Source organism: Trichosurus vulpecula, chromosome 2 (genome assembly GCF_011100635.1).
Source record: "Trichosurus vulpecula isolate mTriVul1 chromosome 2, mTriVul1.pri, whole genome shotgun sequence".
In the NCBI taxonomy this organism is placed as follows: Eukaryota; Metazoa; Chordata; class Mammalia; order Diprotodontia; family Phalangeridae; genus Trichosurus; species Trichosurus vulpecula.
The window spans coordinates 258,097,848-258,119,212 of record NC_050574.1 but is presented as its reverse complement, the minus strand read 5'-3'; the positions used below and the strand labels follow the sequence as shown (position 1 = coordinate 258,119,212).

The 21,365-nt window shown below is 35.4% G+C and overlaps 1 protein-coding gene across 1 annotated transcript in view; it reads left to right on the top strand.

Annotated features, from left to right (window-relative positions):
• The window catches only part of DNAH7 (dynein axonemal heavy chain 7), a 312,783-nt gene that overhangs the window by 121,324 nt on the left and 170,094 nt on the right, over positions 1–21,365 (top strand). The window contains exons 24-28 of the mRNA XM_036744029.1: positions 5,521–5,689; positions 8,716–8,818; positions 8,935–9,062; positions 14,480–14,692; positions 18,321–18,419. Of these exons, the coding sequence (XP_036599924.1) occupies positions 5,521–5,689; positions 8,716–8,818; positions 8,935–9,062; positions 14,480–14,692; positions 18,321–18,419 (712 nt within the window). The remainder of the gene's footprint in view (positions 1–5,520; positions 5,690–8,715; positions 8,819–8,934; positions 9,063–14,479; positions 14,693–18,320; positions 18,420–21,365) is intronic.

The window sequence follows — 21,365 nt, the reverse complement described above, 5'->3', positions numbered from 1 at the left end:
CTTTTTTTTTTTTTTTTTGAAATATACTAGGGCTATCCTGAAATGGTCCAGAGCCCCTGTTCTAACACAGACTAGATTTTTTCCAGAAATCCCCTACTACCAGAGTTGGTTGGGTTTCCTAAATTTAACCATATCTACTCGGTTTCAGAAATGACTAAAGCATACACTGGTCCATACCAAAAAATTCAAATTATCAGTTAGAACATCTAAGATATAAAGGGTCTGTTTATGACATATAAGGTAATTTCTCTATTAGCCTTTTTGTTACCATATATTGAAAACATTAATATGCACATCCTTCACAGTATCATGGTTTGCTTAAATAGGTCATTCTGTCATAATCCAAATATAACTGGGCATTCTCAGTGATTGCTCTTAGTTCCTGGTGTCTCCTTCACCATGATGAGGCATTAGAAGTGTAAGATGTGGCAGGCTCTATACTGGAAAACTTTGGATGTGGTCTTGGAAACAAAATGAGTCTGCTCATCAAACATTAGCCTAGTTAAATTGGGTGACCACTTGGTTATGGATTCTTTGGCAATGACAAAAAAGAAATACAACAACAACAAAAAATACAAAATGGCTTGCTATTCTACCTTTTTCCATCAGTGCCAATGGCTGAAAAGGGGGCAAAGGAGTAAAGAATCACACAGATGTTCTATAAATATTAACTTAATGGCTAGTATTTTAAATCTTTGTCCAGTCTTTGTCCAATGACCAATGAGTGGATAGACTATTAAGGTAACTGAATATTACTTGCTAATATCTTGATATTCTCTGTATAATTGAAACCAGAAGACAGAAAAAAGGTACATCTAAAATGGAAGGGTGACACAGAGGTTATTTTGAAGAGGCAAAAGAAGAGTTTATGAAATTGTTGCTTACTGTTCATCCAAAGGCAACATTTGGTCATATCGTGATAGTATGATATCAAGGTGATATTTGGTTATCTTGTATTCAGGTGCTCATAACAATATTCTAAGGAATTGATCACCATGAAAATAATTACAGTTTATTTAAAAGATCTGTTGTAGAAGATCAGTAGATGGAGAAATTCTACAAGAGCCTCCAAATTAAATCAGTCAATAAATAAAAACCAAAGAATTTGGAAAACTTTTATAAACTAATGAAGAATGAAATGGGTACAGCTAGGAGAACAATTTATTCAATAACAACAATACTCTAAAAACAAAAAACTAGATCAATCCAATTATCTTCCATAATTCCAAAGAACCAGTCATGAAACATATTATCTACTTCCTGACAGATGGTATAGATTTAGGAGGCAAAAATGAAACAAATACATTTTTGCATGCAATTGACATCAGAGAATTTATTTTGCTCACCTATGCATATTTTTTACAAATGATTTGATTTTCTTCTCTCTTTTTTTAATTGAGTAGGAGATTGGAAGGAGAGAGAATATATTTCTGTTCATTAAAATTTTTTCTAAAATAGAAGAGAGGTGATACAGATATAGAATGTTATATACAGTTTTAGATGAGGTTACTCTATTATTAGTTTTACTTCATTGTTTTGCTATGTTATATAAGACCTCTCTTGTAATATGTAATGCTGTAATTATAGGGGGTAACCTTTTAATGTCTGTAATGCAAAATCAAAATGTGTTAATAAACCAAAAACCAGATTAAGCAAATAAGTTGATACTTGGTGACTTCAAAGGAAAGGTAAGTATGAATGAGCATAATGAAAAGATAGGTTTAAAAATAATGTTCAGGAATAAAGAAAAATTTAATCCTGACTTTCCATTGACTACCCAGAAACTTCATGCTTATATATCATGAACACTTTGTTCAAGAAAAGAACTGAAAAGGGTTGGATATGGTCAGCACCAAAAAAAAATGAAATTGACTATATTTTAATAGACAGGAAGTGACCCTTCAGGGCTATGGGATATATTCTTGAGTTTGTTGTCCATGTAGTCCAATGACTTTTCAGAGCTAAGATATATAAAACTTTGGAAGAATAAATGAAATTGAGAAAAAGATGGCCTGAAAATAAAGCAAGTACAATCTGACCTATTTAGAAGTTATTGATGTCAAAAAATAGAAAATGGATAGAAGAGGGGATAGTAACACTGATTAAACTGGCATTGAAATTGCTTCATAGCCTGACCCTTTCTTGCCTTTCCAGCCTTCTTGCACTCTATTGCCCTCTACAGACTCTGTGATCCAGTTGTCCTAGCCTATTTGCATTTCCCTAACACAAAGCTACATCTGCCATCTCTGTGATTTTGCATGGGTTGCCCCCTTGGTTAGAATGTTCCCTTGTATCCACTTCTTAATTTCCTAAGCTTCCGTCAAGATATCTCAAATTCCACCTTCTGCAGGAGCCCTTTCTTGCCCTCCTTCCCAGCTGTTAGTACCTTCCCCTTTCAGATTACTTTAATCTACTTTGTATGCATTTTCTGTGTACCAAGTTATTTACATATTGCCCCTCCCCCTTAGAATATGCTCTCCTTGAGAGTGACAATTTATTGGCCTTCCTTTGTATCCTCAGTGCTTAACATAGTGTCCTGCACATAGTAAGCACCTAATAAATGTTTGTTTGCTGACTGATTATAATAATTTCATACAGAAGTTCAACTGATAGAAATCAATTCCCATAAAGAAACCAAATGAGACTAAAACATGCTTTATTCAGCAAATGTGAATTATCTGTGAAGCAGAGATATGGATGCCAAAGTCAATTCTGGTTTAGAATATAAACCTGTTTGTAAATCTTAAAAGAAGGATGGTAGAAGCTTATGAGTAGTATAGAAGCAGTAGAAGATAAAAAAGTTTATAGAAAATATCACAAAAAGTCCAACTAAATAAATGTCATGCTGGGGACATTTCAGGATGAAACTGGAAAGAGGATAACATAAGAGAAAGAAAAGATCCATAAAGGCTTTAAAAAAATTACAAAATCTTTTGGGCTTTATCACAAGCCTATATGTGCTTATAGAAGAAATGGAAATGGTAATACAGAGAAGAAAGCTGAGAAAGGAAATAGGCTGAACCCAGGATTCCCCAGAGGAGTTCTCTACTAGAGGAGACTCCATTTTGAGATTATTAAGAGGTTGATACTGAAGCAAAAGAAGATACTAAAGTTGGGCAGAAAACCAGAACTTTATTATGAATGAAAAAAGGCACCCAAGAGAATGTCAAAAACTAGTGACTTGATTGTCAACTTTCCCTTTCCAAATATGTGAAATTTTTATAAGAATAATTGATATTTGAATCAAGAGCAAAGGAAGAATGCAACTTGTTCGCCCTATGGCTTGCTCCTCCCTGGTGGATGGGATGAGGTAAGGTGGGCAGATGGTATAAAACACTGCCACTGAGCCTGGACTGGCTGGTGGAGCTATGGCAATCCAACTGTTGGGCTGAAAAAGATTGGGGAATTTGAGTGGTCTGTAAGGTATGAATCAGCAGTACAATAGAGCAATCAAAGAAGCTACTGCAATCTTAGACTACATCAAGGAAGTCATAGTGTCCGAGATAATGCTATTCAGACCACATGTGAAGCCCTGTTTGCAGTCTTGGGCACTGTATTTTAGAAACTTGTGGGCAGTTAGCCTGGAGTCAAGAAGACTCATCTTCTGAATTCAAATCTGGCCTCAGACACTCACTGAAACCCTGTGCAAGTCACTTAACCTGTTTCCCTCAGTTTCCTTATCTGTAAAAGGAGCTGGAGAAGGAAATGGCAAACCACTCCAGTATCTCTGCCAAGAAAACCCCACATGGGATCATGAAGAAGCATACATGACTGAAATAACTAAACAACAAAGGGAACGGAAGAGTTTCCAGAAGAGGGCACTATATAGTTTAGGAAGGACAACCATGATGGTTAAGGGTTTTGAATTGGTACCATGTATAGATCAGTTGTTGAGTCTGAAGGGGACAAAGCTTAGGAAAAGGACATGGCGACTGATCTTTAAGTCTTTGAAAGTCTGGTATGTGGAGGAGGGGTTAGGTTTGTTCTGCTTGACCCCATCCGAAGCAGGAAGAATGGGTATAAAGAAGCATATTTAGGCTTGAGATAAGGAGAATGATCCTCATAGTTAAAGTTATCTCAAAGGAGGATGGGCTGCTTTGGGGGTGAACAGATTCTTCCCAGCTTAGGGATCTGAGCAAAACTGTGACAATGCCCCGGACCAAATTTTAATTGACATTTTCAATAAAAAAATAAATTGATAAACCTAAAGCACAGGTTTTGGTCTGTCCATCCCTACTACTGAAGCCCCAGTTGCTCTCTTGTTTCTAGGAGAAAATGCAAACTCTTCTATTTGGATTTAAAGCCTTCATCTTCTAGAACCAGTTGGCTTATCAGCCTCATTAGACTTAACTCTCCACTCTCCCTTCTCACCGACCAAGATGGAGAGATGGTATAAAACACTGCCACTGAACCTGGACTGACTGGTGGAGCTCTGGCCATGCAACTGTTTCCTGTCCAGCTTACATCTCTACCTTTGCACAGGCTGCCCCCGATTCCTGGAATGTATATTCATCTCACCTCTACTTCTGAGAAATCTTAACTGATTTTAAGGACCCTCCTATACAAGCCTTATCATCATCCCTGTAGCTGCAGTGCCCTCCCTCCCTGGAAATCACTATGTGCATATTTTGTCTTTTCTTATATGTTCATATGGTCTTACCCTAATAGAATATAAATTCCATGACAGCAGTGGTTGTTTCCTTTTTGTTTTTGTATCTTGACTTCGTAGTGCTGTGCCTGGCACCTGGTAGGCCCTTAATAAAGGCTTATGAAATAAATGAATAATACAGTTATAGTTTATTGTCATTCTTATAAATATAATTTAGAAAATTTTTTTATTTTAGAAATAAATAAGGGAATTTAATTAAAATGTTAATGTTCATTTTTCCTTTTCTACCAGTGATAGTAAGAAAGCCTGATTATACATTTCCATTTTCTGAATGTTTAGTAGAAAAAAATTAAGTTTTTCAAATTCAATTCTCTTATTTAGTATACTACTTTTATTTATTTGAAGATTGTTTATTAAGGAGAATATGGCACCACAATGCCACTTCACTAGGGTCCTTGGGAATTGTAGACTGCCATAAAGCTGAATTAGATCGCTGCTCATTATGCTGTCTTTGTACAATTAGTTGTGCAATTAATTGCATTATTTTTATCTTCCTGACAAGATTATAAGCTCCTTGGAGTCAGGCACTGTGTCTTCTACTTCTTGACACCTGGTGGGGCACAATTATATGCTTAATTAGTACTTTTTGATTAATTGGTGATAAAGGGAGAAGAGAGGGGAAAAAGAATCCAGCTTCAAAAGCAGCCTTGTGGATTCTTTACAAATGAAGCTGTTGGAGAAATGCAATGAAAAAAAGAGAAATACATTTTAAAATGTTATTTCCTTGGAGATAAAGCAACATCGGAATCTAACCCCAGACCTACAAAGAATTTAAAATTATTCTCTCTCGTATATGTATGAGAAAAGAAACCACATATTTATACAAACATTATTTATTTTATCAATTTCAGAACTTTATTTGGAGCTCTTCATCTTCATCTTGGAGGAGCTCCTGAAGGTCCAGCTGGTACTGGGAAGACAGAAACCACCAAAGATTTAGCAAAGGCTGTAGCAAAGCAATGTGTTGTTTTCAATTGTTCTGATGGATTGGATTATCTGGCTTTAGGAAAATTCTTTAAGGTTTGAATGATTTCTTGTTTTTTTTTTTTTTTAAAATAAGAAAACATCTCACAGGAAGGAATATTTTGATGTAAAACCATCTTATAAAGAAATAAATATCTTAAGATTTACTTCTATCTATAATACTTTTTCTAAGAATTATGAACAATAAAAATCTGATTTAGTAAGTAATATAAAAAATTCTCATACAATAAATTGTTCCAATTCATTGGCAGTTAATCTGATTGTAGATAAAGCTAATTAAGTTTCAGTGTTTGTGCCAAACTTACTCTGATTCAGATTCCCATCTTTTAGGAATGTGGCTTTGTTTTCAAGATACCAAAATGTATAAAAGATAAGTGAAAAAATCAGTCATTTGCATATTCATAACTAATTAGGCATTTTGCCGCACTGGGTACACAGATCAGTCCAGTCCTTCCATTTAGAAAACTTCAACTGTACTCCTATTCATTGGTCCATTCTTTCCTGAAATGAAGTGTTATCTTTATAAAGACATGAGCACAAAGGCTGTCAAAACATTTAGATTTTGTGAAAAATTCATTCAAGTTATCCATTTGTTTTTTAAATATTTGAATTCTGGGTATTTAAATTGCATAAACAATGAGTTGGGTGACTGACTAAAATTTCACTTCTAATTACTAGATCATTGAACAATGACAACATTAACAACAATAGCTAACATTTATACAACACCTTATATACAACACTTTACAAATATCTCATTTTAGTTCCACAACAACCCTGGGAGATAGTCATAATTATTGATTCCATTTTATAGATGAGGAAACTGAGGCACATGGGTTAAGTGATTTACCTAGGGTCTGAGAGCTAGTTAGTATCTGAGGTCACATTTGAACTCAGGTCTTCTTGACTCTAGGTTCAATGTTTTATTCACTGTGCCAGTTGGCTATGTATCTAAATGTTTTGGGCATTATTACAAACAAACTGCATATGGACTGTTTCTATAATGAACAGTACTTGAGTATCATATTACCCTCTATTTCCATACCTGCAGTTTCAACCATGTATACAAATGTCTGCTGAATAAATACTTCATAGAAGAGATGCTAAGTGAAGTTTGGATAGTCACTGAATTACTAATTAAAGAATCAATAATTGACATCTAATGATCCTTGTATTTATTTAATTTCAGATGCTTGTTATTTTTAGATTATTGTATATATTATATATAACTTACCCATATTTCATAGGCTTATCACCCTCATGTTCTACTTAGTTGAGTGTTTTCCAAGCCTAGGTCCATCTCCTAAATCCATTGCTACAGCAAATGAAGCTGGATAGCATAATCTCCCTAAGCAATGGCCATATACTGTCTTTTGGATACTAAATTGCTTTCCTTACAGGATCTGCTCTGATTTGATTTTCATTTAGTGATATTAAACAGAGCTATGACTAGGGCAAGACAGTTGAGGCTTTTCCCCAGAATGCTAAACTTTAGAGAGTCATTATAGCAGCATCTCTTTCTCTTCTGTGGCCCCACCATCAGTCCTTTGTCTTTCCGCATATTCCTAGGAAGGGCAAATGTTTCACCATCATACAGACCTTATCTGGGGGTGCACTTCTTTCTCTGCAATCTCACATTTCACCCTTTACGTTCTTGCCTCAGGCATAATGACTCCTAGTTATGGCTCTGATAATAGCTAAAATTTATATTACCCTTTATAATTGAAAATCCTTTTATATTGTATTATCTCATTTGTTCTTCACAACAATGGAGAAAAGTATTGTTCCCATTTTAAAAATGAGGAATCTGAAACTCTTTTTTCCCTAAATTTGTCTTTCTAAAAATTTTATTATTTACTTTTAATATTGTTTTCTTTTTAAAATTTTGAGTTTCAGATTCTCTTTTTCCCTCCCACCCCTTCCCCACTCACTGAAAAGGCAATCAGATCAATTATACATGTGAAATCATGCAAAAATATTTCCAATTAGCCATATTGCAAAAAAAAAGCAAGAAAATTATGCTTCAGCTTGTACTCAGAGTTCATCGGTTCTCTCTCTGGAGATGGATAGCATTTCTCATCATGAGTCCTTTGGAATTGTCTTGAATCATTGTATTGATCAGAATAACCGAGTCTTTCACAGTTGATTACCATTACAACATTGCTGTTACTGCACCTCCAGTTCTCACTTCACTTTGCATCAGTTCATATATGTCTAGGAATCTGAACCTCTTAGAGGTTGAGTGACTTTTTCATGGTCACACAGCAATGTGTTAGAGGCTAGTCTCAAACCTATGTCTTCCTGACTCTGTCTAGGATTCTTTCTGATATATCACGCTAATAATTGGTTTGTGCTGCACACTCGTTGCCCATTTTCCTCTGTAATCAAGTATTTGTGAGGGAGCTGGAAATTAAGGATGGTGTCTGTGGCTATGAAACAGAATAAATCTAATTAGTTCATAACAAGATTAAACTTTCATTAGCATCATCTAATTAAATCACCATATTTTAGAGAAGATATGAAAAATCTAATAAACCAAAATATAAATGCTTCATAGGGTAAGCATTGGAAAGATAGATGAATATTAAATCTATTTATAATCATCAACTCATAGTGTTGGAAAAGAACTGAGAAATCATTTCATTTTCCAGATATGGAACCAAAGGCTAGAGTCATCTAGGTAGGAAGTAACAGAGCCAATACTCAAACCCAGGTCTTCTGATTAAACATCTCATGCTTTTTCCACACCACAAATATGTATGTATATGTATGTATATGTACACACGCGCACACACACACACACACATATATATACACATGTATATATATATAGAGAGGAGGGAGGGGGGGGAGAGTGTGGAAATCTTAAATTGTTCAAAGCCAGAAAGTGATTTTGTGAATGATGTGCTAGTGATGAGAAAATGAACTATTTTTATGAATATGAATGGGGGATTTTCTTGATATTATATTAAACTATGGAAAAGATTATGTAGAAGAAAACCTTTTCTTTGCAATATTCTATTTGGATGAGAATGAAAAGTTTCATTATTGTATTCTCCTAGGGACTGTTGTCTTGTGGAGCCTGGGCTTGCTTTGATGAGTTTAATAGAATTGATTTGGAAGTGCTTTCTGTGGTTGCTCAACAAATTCTTACCATCCAAAGAGGTAATACGTTAATCTTTTTTATATTACCGATGAGTAGGATAAATATATATGGTAACAAGTGATACAAGTCATATTTTGACTTAATGTATCAAAAATATTTTTTCTTTTACCTGCAGGCATTAATACAGGTTGTGAAATACTAATGTTTGAAGGAACTGAACTAAAACTTGACCCAACTTGTGCTGTTTTTATAACTATGAACCCAGGATATGCTGGGCGTTCAGAACTACCTGATAATCTGAAGGTATGGAAGGAATAATGATTTCATCCATTTTATATTTTTTATTTGCTTCATGCTATTTATTGTGATTGCATTCCAGCAAGAATTTAATTTAATGAAATTTAAAAATATAATTTAAGGAGCATAGTAGAAATATTGTCTGGTATAAGGGGGATTTAAAAAAACAGTAACCAGTATTTAATAACCTGAGACTATAAAGTATTGGGAGGAATGATAGTAAGAAATCCATGAAAGTTTCTAAACTCTTTGATTCAGAGTTTCTTTTTTAAAATTAAATTATATATTTTAAGTTAACCTTTTCTCCAAACTCCCATGAAAAAGAAAGAAAAGCAAAGGTCTTGTAACAAATACATATATGTAAGCAAAACATCTGCAGGAGTGGGGAACCTGCAGCCTTAAAGGCACACATGGCCCTCTAGGTTTGAGGGAACATGTGGCCCACTTGAGGACCTAGAGGACCCTGTGTACCCTCAAGGCTGCAGGTTCCCCACCCTCAATTCTATGGCGATGTAAAAAAAGTGAATCTGTACTCTATCTGGAGTTGAGTAGTCCACTGGAATCATGATTGGTCAATGCACTGGTCACTGTTCTTAAAGAAGAAGCTTCCTGTGGCTTTGCTTTTAGGGTTTTAATATAAATTAGTGTTATATTTTGTCAAAGAAGATACTTTACGCATCAAGTAAAATAATCATATGATTAGAAAGCTGGCCTTAAAGTCAGAAAGACCCGAGTTCAAATGTGCTTCTGACACATACTGGCTGTGATCCTGGGCAAGTTATTTCACCTCTTAGTAGCCCATGCAACTTGCAAATACTTTAAATTGCAGAGCAAGCGATGATCTGCATTAGAAGAAATTCCTCACTAGGTACTCCCCATTGCAAGGAAATGAGAGGTATAATGTGTATACATATACCTATACACACATATACATATATATGTTTTAAAATAGTCTATTATCATTTGTTATATCTGCATTTTTTGCCTTTTTTCATGAATTCTTTATACCTTAGTGTATCATTAGCTCTTTTTATATATAAAGGCGTCATAAAGTGCAAAGAAACATGTATACTCTAAAGTGTTCTCATTTAGAAATTTCAGTAGGTCAGTTAAATATTTTTATGCAATAATTCAGTTTTGTAGAGTTCTTCCTATTTATCTTATTGAATTTATTTGGCTCTCAAAGATGAACGTTGAAGTCTATTAATATAATAGTGATATTATTGGGTATTTTTTGCTATTTACCTTATGTTCTTTTTTAAGAACACAGGTGCTTTTTGGTATATATTTATTGAATATTGTTATTTTTTCATTGTGGTACCTTTAAGAATAGTGTAGTTTCCCCATTTGTGTCTCTGGACTTTCTCAATATTATCTCCTCTGATATCATTATTTCAATTTCTGTTTTTAGAGTTTTCTGAAGCATGATAAACTTTGTTCTATTCTCCTCATTTTCACTGCATTACCATGTTTTAAATGTTTCTTAGATGCAGAAAATTGTTGGATTGTGTTATTCTATTCCTTTTTTTCCTTTTTATTGAGGAATTTACTCCATTTCCATTTAGGACATTATTTTCAAGTTTTTGTTTTCTTCTATTAACCACACACACACACACACACAACACAACACAATACACACACCCCATCTCTTTCAAATCAGCATAATTTTCTGCCACAATTTGCTTACACTTATCTGAACTCATTATCCTCCCCTCAAATCACCTTCCTCCACCCCTCCAATCCCCCATTACCTGCACAATCCCAAAATCCTCCAGTTTACTTTTTTAAAATTTTTGTCTGTTCCCTATCTTATTTTTCCATTTCCAAAATCAGAATGTGGTACCAAAATCAGAATGTGGTACCCAAATAATTCATTCTTCTACCCGGAGAAATTAATTTGCAAGAAGTCAAGTTTCCTTTTGCCTCTTTGCTTACTCCTTTATTCCTTCTTGGATTTTCTGTTCCCAGGTGTGCTAAATCTCAATGAGGTATCAGATGATAGAAGGAAAGTTTCTGTAATTCTATTTTGGAGGCTGTAACAATGATGTTGCTTGCAGCTGCTGTGGGGGTGAAAGACCAACAACACCAGCACACCCAAGAGCTGCCAGCACAGGTTCTTTGATCTGCTTTTCTAGGGAAAGCAACCCTAAGGGGTTAACAATCTCATTTTAATCGAACATGCATATATCATTCACTTAGTTCAGGAGGAAAAGCCACCACCCTGAACTTCAGAGCTAATACAAACAGTAATTACAAACAGAGACAGTATAAACAGAGCAAATACAGTTATCAACAGACAGGCCTCTAGCTGCCTGACCAAAGAATTACATCGTTGCCAGAGAGGGAGGCACCAACATCTGTGTGTTCAAAGTGGCAGGGGGTGCGGGGGCAGTGCTCCAGCGGCTACCCAGAGTCTTGTCTGGTCAAATCACATGACACTCTTCCAGTGAGTGACAGCCGCAAACAAAACGCTAAGTTCTGAGTTTATATACTCTGTTCAGGGTCAAAGGGCATCACGACCATGCGACGCAAAGGATATGCCACTTTGGGAACAACTGCCTCATGACCTTTGCTCTTCACAATAGTATACTCCACTTTTTTCCTTCAATGTCTTACAATCATGCAGTAATTCTGTGCTATTCTGATTATTTCTCCCTGGAATTTGATACATTTTTTCCCTCGCTGCCTGAAACTTTTTTTCTTTAATCCAGGAAGGTCTGAAATTTGACCACACTCTTTCTTGGTGATTCAAACTTGAGGTTTTTCCTTTGGTTATTTTGTGAATTCCCTAGATCCACAATTTATCATTTGCTTCTAGAATTTCTTGGCAAAATTTCTGAATGATTTTTTGGAGGATGATGTCTGGGTTTTCTTTTGACAACGTTTTCCTGAAAGCCCTATAATCTTTAGGTTATCTTTTCAAGTTCGATGATCTTGCTCTTTAGAGCACACATTTTCTTTCATAATTGTTCCTTATTTTATTCTCTTATTCCTCTGATGCTTTGTTTTTGCATTCCAATTATGATTTTTATCTTCGAAGAATCTACTGTTCTAGAGCATCTCTGTCTTTTTTCCTAAGTTCACTAGTCCTTGGTTAGGTTTGCTGATTTCTTTCTAAAGAGCTCTAATTTTTCCATTACTTTTATATTAATTTTCACTTGATTTTTAAACTCATTGTCTGAACCATTCTAGAGGTTCTTGGAGCTGTTCCACTGTTATTTCTGAGGTGGCAGAGTCTTGAAAAATTTATTATTATACCTTCACTTTTTTTCCAAGTGATTTTGACTCAGTTTCCTTTGTTATTATACATTTGTCCACTAAGCATTGGCTTGGATCTTTTCTTCAAATGCTTTATCACTTCTCAGTCAGCTTTTTTGTGATTTATTTCTATGATGTCTTTGCCGAAAAATGTGTTTACCTTCAAAAGGCCAACTGCTCTTATCTCTCTCTTCTATTGCTGGTTCTCCTCTTATTGCTATTCTGCTTATTTTTAGACAATTAGGACTGGATGAGGTCTGATGATTTGCTCCAGCTGTGAGGTTGATCAATTGGGTAACTACTGTAAGGAGACTTTGATTGGCTACTATAATTGTATCCATTCTTCACCATTATCGGTTCTACTCTTCTGGGGTCAACGATCTTTTTTGCAACTGACTTGCTTCAGTCCGTAGCTGGTCCCACTGCGGGGTGGGATGCTTCTAGCAACCTTGGCCCTTAGACTTCTCCCTCTTCCTTTCTCTCTGTTGGCTGTTTGTTTTTCTATCCTATATTAATGAATTTTAGTCAGCCTTGAATTTCTCTTGTCCTCTTTCCTACACTTTCTTTTCTCCCAGGGGACATACTCGTCTATGTTTGCCCTCTTACCTTCTAAAGCTTTACGGATGGTCTGACTTTATTAACCTCAACTCACCCCTACCCAGGAAAATTCAATGGGATTAATTTTAAAAGTGGGGTGCTTAAAATTATAGGAACCACAAGGGTTTTGAGGTTTACAGGACCACCAAAGCTAGCAAGGAGAGGTTATGAAAGTGAATGAGGGTGAGCAGAAGAGGCTGTAACACAGAGCCAAGAGAGTTGATCTTCAGTTATTTTTTCTCTAAAAATTAGCTGTGGTGGGTTCTTTCATTTGTGTTCTTGTCAATGCTGTGTTATGTTTGTTTTTCACTTGTATTTTTTAATATGATGATGGAAAACTATCCCTAGACAACTCCTCACTCTGCCATCTCCCCAGGACTTCAACATAATTATTTTAGAATATTTCCCTGTATGCACACTATTTGTAGTTTCCTTGCTTTTGAAACACCCCTGTGTTAATAGTCCTCTTATTATGTAAAAACAGTTAGGTGGCACAGTGACTGGAACCTCTGGGGTCAGAAAGGCCTGAGTTAAAATCCAGCCTCCAACATACACATTTTGCTGTATGACCCTGGGCAAGTCGCTTAATCTCTGTCTGCCTCGGTTTCCTCATCTGCAAAATGGGAGTAATAATAGCACATACTTCCCAAGATTATGGTCACGGTTATCTGAGATAAGATTTGTAAAGTGCTTTGCAAACATTAAAGTAATAAATAAATGCTAGATATTATTTTTATTATTGGGCCGATAGCAAATAGGGGATTTCTAAGTAGAACTCAGGAAGGTTCTATAGGCTGATCATTGATGTAATATTTGACCCTGGCTGATTTATCATTCAAATAAGCACCAATTAAGCACTTCCTATCTGACATGCATCATGTAGGTGCAGAGCATAGAAAGACAAAAATGAAGCAACCCATGCCCTATAGAAGCCTACCTTCTATTGGAATATATATATATATATATATATATATATATATATATATATATGTATATGTATATATATATGTATGTATATATATGTATATATATATATGATATATAATTATATATACCATATACATATATATAATTATATACCATATGTATACCTAGTAAAGTAAATGTAAGGTCATGGGGGAGGAGTGCAGTCGGCATTTCTCCCTCCAGGTAAGGACTGAATTATTTGCAGAATCCTCTATTTCTAAGTATTTGCTGCTGTTCATTTTTTATTCTCCTTTCCATCCTATCTTCCATTATTGATAACCATGTTGTTCTGTAAATTAATTTCATGATAAACTAACAAGTAATCAAAAATATAATTACAAAATTTTTTATCTTAAGTTTGTAAAATGTATGAATTTTAAGAAAAAAGTAAAGCCTTATTTCTCATTACACTAACATGATACTTTTTTCTTTCAATTTGTAAAACTTGTCACTGTTGACTGAAAAGACTTTACTGCAAACTTTAATGCAAATTGATACTATTACAAAATATATAATGATGCATTTCATTAAATTGATAAATATTAAAGAGAGTTATTTTTCTGATTATCCATTTTAAAATATATGATTATTCTCTCCAATAGGCTCTCTTTAGAACAGTAGCAATGATGGTGCCTGACTATGCCATGATTGCAGAAATCGTCCTTTATTCCTGTGGTTTTGTTACTGCTCGACCCCTATCAGTAAAAATTGTAGCTACTTATCGTTTGTGTTCGGAGCAATTGTCATCTCAACACCATTATGACTATGGAATGAGAGCAGTGAAGTCAGTGCTTACTGCTGCTGGTAATCTGAAGGTATGGGACCCCAGTGTTACTTGCATAGCATTATTATGTTACTTGATCGCACTGCCATGAAAGTTGTTTCATCAGAAAATCAATTTGCTAGTCATTTCAAACACCTGAAAAATTTAAGCAGTGAGTCAAGCTTTTTTCACTAAATTGACAGGGTATTCCTACATTGCATGGAAACATTCTGGTTTTTGCATACGTTATAAACGGTATCAGCATAATTTTAGAAAAACTTAATTGTTTTGTAGTTTTCTATCCATATAAACCTTATATTAATATAAATAACATTGACTACTTCTATCCTTTAGTTTTATACAAAATTAACAGATATGTACTGATAAGCAAAATGTATTTGTAAATGTTTGAGCCCTTTTGATATCCATATGCATATATTTTGTTTTTATGGGAACTTTAATCAGTGGATATATACAATTCTAGTCAGTATGCTAATTATACATTCATGGATGTGTAATTTGCAGTTGACTTATCTTTAGAGAGCATATTTCATTTTTTTCATTCATTCATACAACAAATAGAACTGAATTCCTTCCTGTGTGTGAGATACTGTTTTGGGGGCTTTCTAGATCTAAGCCCCGCCACCGTGCTGCTTCTAGTCTAATAGGAGTTTGGTTGGGGAGTGGAGACCTTTAGGATAAACCAGGTGTATGAACAGCTAAAGTCCAAGACAGAAGAGGCACAAAGAGATGCTGTGGAGGCCAGGGGAGGGGAGGTGTGGAGCAAAGGAGGCAGCATTTCCACAGATGGGGATAGTGGTTGGGGGAGAAGCCATGCATGCCAGTCAAAGAGGACAATGTGAACAAACCACAGAGCCCATGTTTGGGCACCATCAAGTTCAGTTAAGTTGAAAGGCTTAATACTGAAGCAAGTAGTGGGAGTTAAGCCAGGTTCAGATTGTGAAGGCCTTCAATGCCCAACTAATAATTTTGGACTTAATTTAAAAGGCAGTAGGGGGCTACTGAGCATTTTTTGAGCAGGGGAATGACAGTATCAAAGGAATCCTTTGACAAGATTAAATTGGTAGCTACTATAAAATAGATTAGAGGGTAGAGTCTGGGAGCCTACTTGTTAGTCTAAGCTATTGTACTTTGATAGATAACAAAACCAGAATAGAGTGCTGATATGAAAATGGAAAAGATGGATAGATTGGAAGACACTTCAGGGTAGATTCTACAGGATTCCACATCAAATTGGATGAATAGGTTAAACAACAGGGATCACCAAAAGATGTGGCCTAGGGCCCAAGCTTGGGCACTAGGAGAATGGTGGTACTATTAAGAGAAATAGAAACAGGAAGATTACCTGACTTAGGGGAAGAAGATGAGTTTGGTCTTGCACATGATGATTTTAAAATGCCATCAGGGCATCCAGACAGGAGAGGCGAGGAGACAGTTGGAATTGTGGGAATGGAGTTCATACAACTTTTGTTTAGGTTATATTTACAAAAGTAATTAATCATAATTAAATTGATATGAGGTTCAACTGATTTTAAATTATTTCCCCTTGACTTGAAAGCCTTTTGTGTGATGATGTAATTATACCTTAATTGGTTCCTTTGGCAAGAAAAAAAAATAAACCACAGTAGCTGCAAATTTCACTAACATCATTCTGATTGTTTAGTGACTCCAGCTACAATTCCTACATATGTAAGCTATTAAGTGATAGATCAAAAGAAATTGCCCTCATTTTTATCCTCGGTGATCAAGTTCTTAAGAATTTTGGCATATAGTGGTAAACTACTGTTTCATATTACCTTATCACAACTGGAATGCTTGTTCTGGGTTTTTTTTTCCCAGTATTATTGTTATAACAACTAGAAGAAATAATTTGGATTTACCTGCAGTGACAAGATTGCATTATGGTTTGGTAAAGTGAAATATAATTCAGAATATATTCCGTCTTACATACCTTGGCTATTTATTGAACCAAACATCCAGCAATAAATAAGTGCTATCATTCTTTGTCAAAATCTGAATTACAAGGGGCAGCACTGACCCTGGAGGACCTGAGTTCAAATCTGGCTTCAGACACTTGACACACTTACTAGCTGTGTGATCTTGGGCAAGTCATTTAACCCCAATTGCCCTGCCTTCCCCCCCTCCAAAAAAATAAATCTGAATTACAATTACCAAGTACTTTCTAAGCATAACATGCTCTTACTGGTATTTTTAAAGTTTATATTTTTGTCATAAATTGCGGGGAAATATGGAATTCTGCATAGATATAATTGTATGAAATTGCCAAAAACAAATTTTGTATAATGATATTTTATTATCCTTTGCCAAACAGATATTTTGATGTAATGAAGGAGTTTAATAAGAAGAACAAGGTTTGCCATTGAGATTTTTTAGAGCTTTAGAAAGAAGATATGAGTCAAGGTTACTCAATACCCTTAGAATGAGTAATTTGACTAAGAACAGGCAGAAAGATATAATAGGATTCTAAACAGTAGGACATTAGCTGCTGGATAGAGTTTTGTTTCATTTTGTTTTGTTTTTAAATCTACCGAAAGATAATAAGGGACAGCATGTAGGAAATTGTTTCAGAACTGAGATCTCAGTGATCACCTAATCCATACCGCACCCCTGCACCCATTTTACGGGTGAGGTGACTCGCACTCCAAGAGCTTGTGACTTCTTTAGAGGAGTAATTTGAAGCATTGGAATTTGAACCCATAAAAATCTAAAACCTATGTGCTTTCTATTACCTCATGCTTCTTCCTTAAAGCAGATACTTTTAAAAGAAATGTCTATTGTTTTTAATTAAATGGGATTAAGATAAAAGAAATGTCTATTGTTTTTAATTAAATGGGATGGGAGAGGAGAGGTGAATCTTTATCTTTTTTTGGCTCAGTTCAACAAACTGTTATGAACATTGTTCATGCAAGGCACTGTGCCAGGTACTCAAAACCTATTATCAGCCAGTTCCAATTTTCGCTCTATTCATTGAGGCACATTGAGTCATCCACAGTCATTTTTGGAGTACAAAGAATTGGATGGCAACACTAAAGCTACATTATATATTCATCAGCCAGCTGTTTAAGACTATCACCTTTCTGAGATGATAATAGCCTTAGCCTAGATTTGTGTTTATATTTCCAGAGATTATTGAAAAGTATAAGTATAATGAACAGGTGGAATTCTTTTATTTCTCCTGATCATTTGGTAAGTTGACAACTTTTAAGGTCAATTGAAATACTTTCAATAATATAGAAAGCTTGAATTTAAGATGCTGCATTCAAATTCATATATATCCAAATTTTTAATTGCTAGGAACTAGGACTAAAGAAGTTACATAAACTCTTAGTATGCTAGACAACTCTTTCACAGAGGGTTTTTACATGGGAAATTTCCTTTCACCGATAAGAGAATAAGCTTGGAACCAAAAAAGAAAAAAAATATAAAGATAATTAAAATAAACTAAAAATATTATACAAATCCTGTCTGTACTGAGTTATAGATATCTAAGTAGAAAATGTATAGTAATCCTTCAATTTATCTAAAAGTAAAATAAGACAATATTTAAAAATCAAAATTTTTCATGTAATTTCTAATTTGTTTTTATTAAAAGTAGCAAAAATTAATTTGCTAAATAAATGATAATGAATTCATTTTAGCTGAAATATCCAAATGAAAATGAAGAAATTTTGCTGCTTAGATCCATCATAGATGTGAATCTGCCAAAATTTTTGTCCCATGATCTACCACTTTTTGAGGTAAGAACATTAGTTTGTATAATGCATTAAAATCCTTATAATATTACATTTATTAAGCAAGCACTTCAATGTGTCAAATTCTATATTGGATATTTTATAAAACAAATGAAAATAATATTTGCTTTATAAAACCACTTTTAAAAAGTGTTCTGTCTTTAATATATTCTTGAATCAGATAGAAGTCAGCAATTTAGGTCATTAATGAATTTAATAATTTCATTTTCTGCTCTTTGGTGCAGAATTTTGGCAGTGTTTATATTGAAGCATAAGAAACCCTTTATTTAAGATAGAGATTCAGCTATAGTTCAACACTAAGGAAAAATATCCTAAAATCAAGTAAGATAAAATTAGGTTTAACGATCTTGATGTTTTTCAGGAATAGATATTGAAAAATTGACTAAAGATGTCAGAATAATAAGAGCTTAAAAATGCTACTTTCCCTCATCTTCCAATTTCAATTGGAAGAATTAAGAAAAGAGAGAAATTCATGCAAAATGTGTGCTCCTCAGCTTTTCCCAGATACCTATATTTTAGGTTCTGTACATAGGCAGAGGTAGAGCTAGAACAGGCCTTTGCCCAGGGACCCCACTTTTCCCACCTGGCATGGGGATTTGCAGCACAAGGGTTGGGAAATCAACAGCGGCAGCAGAACAAGCTGACTTAAACCCCACTGTGCTAAGCACTTTACAGTTATCTCACTGGACCCTTACGACAACGGGGGGAGGCAGTTGCTATTATTATCCATATTTTACAGATGAAGAAATTGAGGCAAACAGAGTTATTTGTCCAGGGTCAAGTATCTGACTCTGGATTTGAACTCAGGTCTTCCTGATTCCAGGCCCAAGGCTTTGTCCACTGTGCCACCTATCAAAATCCTTTCTCAGCAACCTCCTCTCTTCCTTTAAAGTTAACATCTTGATACTTTCACCTGTAAAATGTATAGCAAGAAGAATGCTGAGCCCAGAGTCTAGAAGACCCAACTTCAAACCCACATATACTTATTAGCTGTGTGATCCTGGGCAAGTCACTTAATCACTGTCTGCCTCAGTTTCTTCAACTACAATACGTGAGTAATAATAGCACCTACTTCATAGGGTTATGGTGAGAATATAATGAGATAATATTTGTAAAATGTTTAGCACAATGCCTAGCACACAGTAGGAGCTAAATAAATGCTTATTCCCTTTCCTTCCCCCCTGAAAAATTCCAAGTCATTCTGTCTCTTCCCTAATAAGTTCAATATTTGGCTAAATGTCTTCTCTACCTTAATCCCTTCTCCCTTTGAGCATCTTGAACTCCATATTCTTCACACTTTTCAATCCCCTTGACCTTTGTCTCAAGTCTGCTTTGTCTTAGACCTGTGCCTCGTTCTACTTCCTGTATTTACTTCAGACACCAGAATTCTAGTCTTTGTTCTGCGTGTAGGGAGCTATGCAAAGAATATGTGTCAAGTAGCTGAGGAAAGATCTGAGTCTGAGAGAGCATTTCTATTACGAAGTGGACCAGAACAAGAAGTACTTCCTAAAACCCACATTAAAAAACAACTTTTCAACAACTTATCAAAACAACTTTTCTTGACAGCACAACCACTGAGTTTCTCAGTAGACTTAGGTCTCAAGTACTTGTCTATTGAAGATTCCAAATTCCAGGGATACCAGGCCATTAGATTACATTAGGCCGTCCCTAATTTCCTGCCTAATAAATAGGTCCTGCCTATTTCCTTGTTACTTCAGAGATCTGTGATCTCATTGATATGGGTACTCCCTCCAGTGATACAGATTGCAACCTTCTGTGATTGACTAGATGGTCTTCAAGATTTACTGTAGAGGAAAAAATTATTGTGCCTGCTGTCAATCTGATGATGAGCCTCTCTCAGAATTTAGCTGGGCTAGTTCTTAGATAATAGACATATTAATTACATTCCATCACTAGCCTCTGACTAGACTTCTCAAAAAGTACCATAAGTATAGGTTTTCTCATGGGTCATCAGACCTCACAGTCTTAGTAGTCTGAGCCTGACAAGGAAGAAGGCCAAACAATTTGGGGAATCCAAAAAGATAGAAGGCTTTCTTCTACCCTTTTACACTCAGGAAGGGTTAGCTTTACACTCTTCAAGAGCTTAATTTGTCCATAACTAGAAAGAACCATTTTCATCAGGGGATAAGGGGGGTATGTTAAAATATGACAATTATAAAGTTATTTGTGGAAGGAAAGGACTAGAATGGAGGGCCCCATGTGTGTAGAAGGGCCCGTCTGTGGCAAGAGGCTATCCTCATTGGCTGAAAAGGAGGCAGAATAGACATTTCTAGCTGCTTCTTCACAGGCCCTTTCCCAAGGAAGATTTTCGTTCCTTCCAGGAGGGGAAGCAGGAGGTTGAGGCCAAAGGCCACTATTCTATTCTCCTCAGAGGGAGGGGTACTAGACTAGAGACTAGACTAGACTAGACTAGAGGTATAGCAATCTGCTCCCTTTAATATTGTTCATCTATGGGATGTAATTATGTTCCATCTAACTTTTTGTTGCTTTGTCATTTGGGGGACAAGGGAGATCTCAAGTTTGATACTTTCCCCACCTAAAACCAGTTGTATAATGAACACAGAAAATAGGAAAAAAAAAACCCATTTATCCAAATCAGAGCAAAACATATACATAGCAGAATATATATATATACATATATATGTATATGTATATATATGTATGTATGTGTGTATGTATATACCAGACAACACAGAGTGAAGGAGCTCTTCCATTGGGAGCGATATGACTCAACCAATCACGCAAGGGAAAGTTCCTCAAAATCTCTAGTGTAGCAAGTTGAGGACAGGGACATGATGGACACTGCCTGCTCCTTTCATGTCTTTCTTTCTGCAGTCTCTTCCTTTAGTAACCTGAAGTGGCATTGGCAATTGTCTATCTGCTCTCTTGATGCTCAAGGAAGACTCTCTC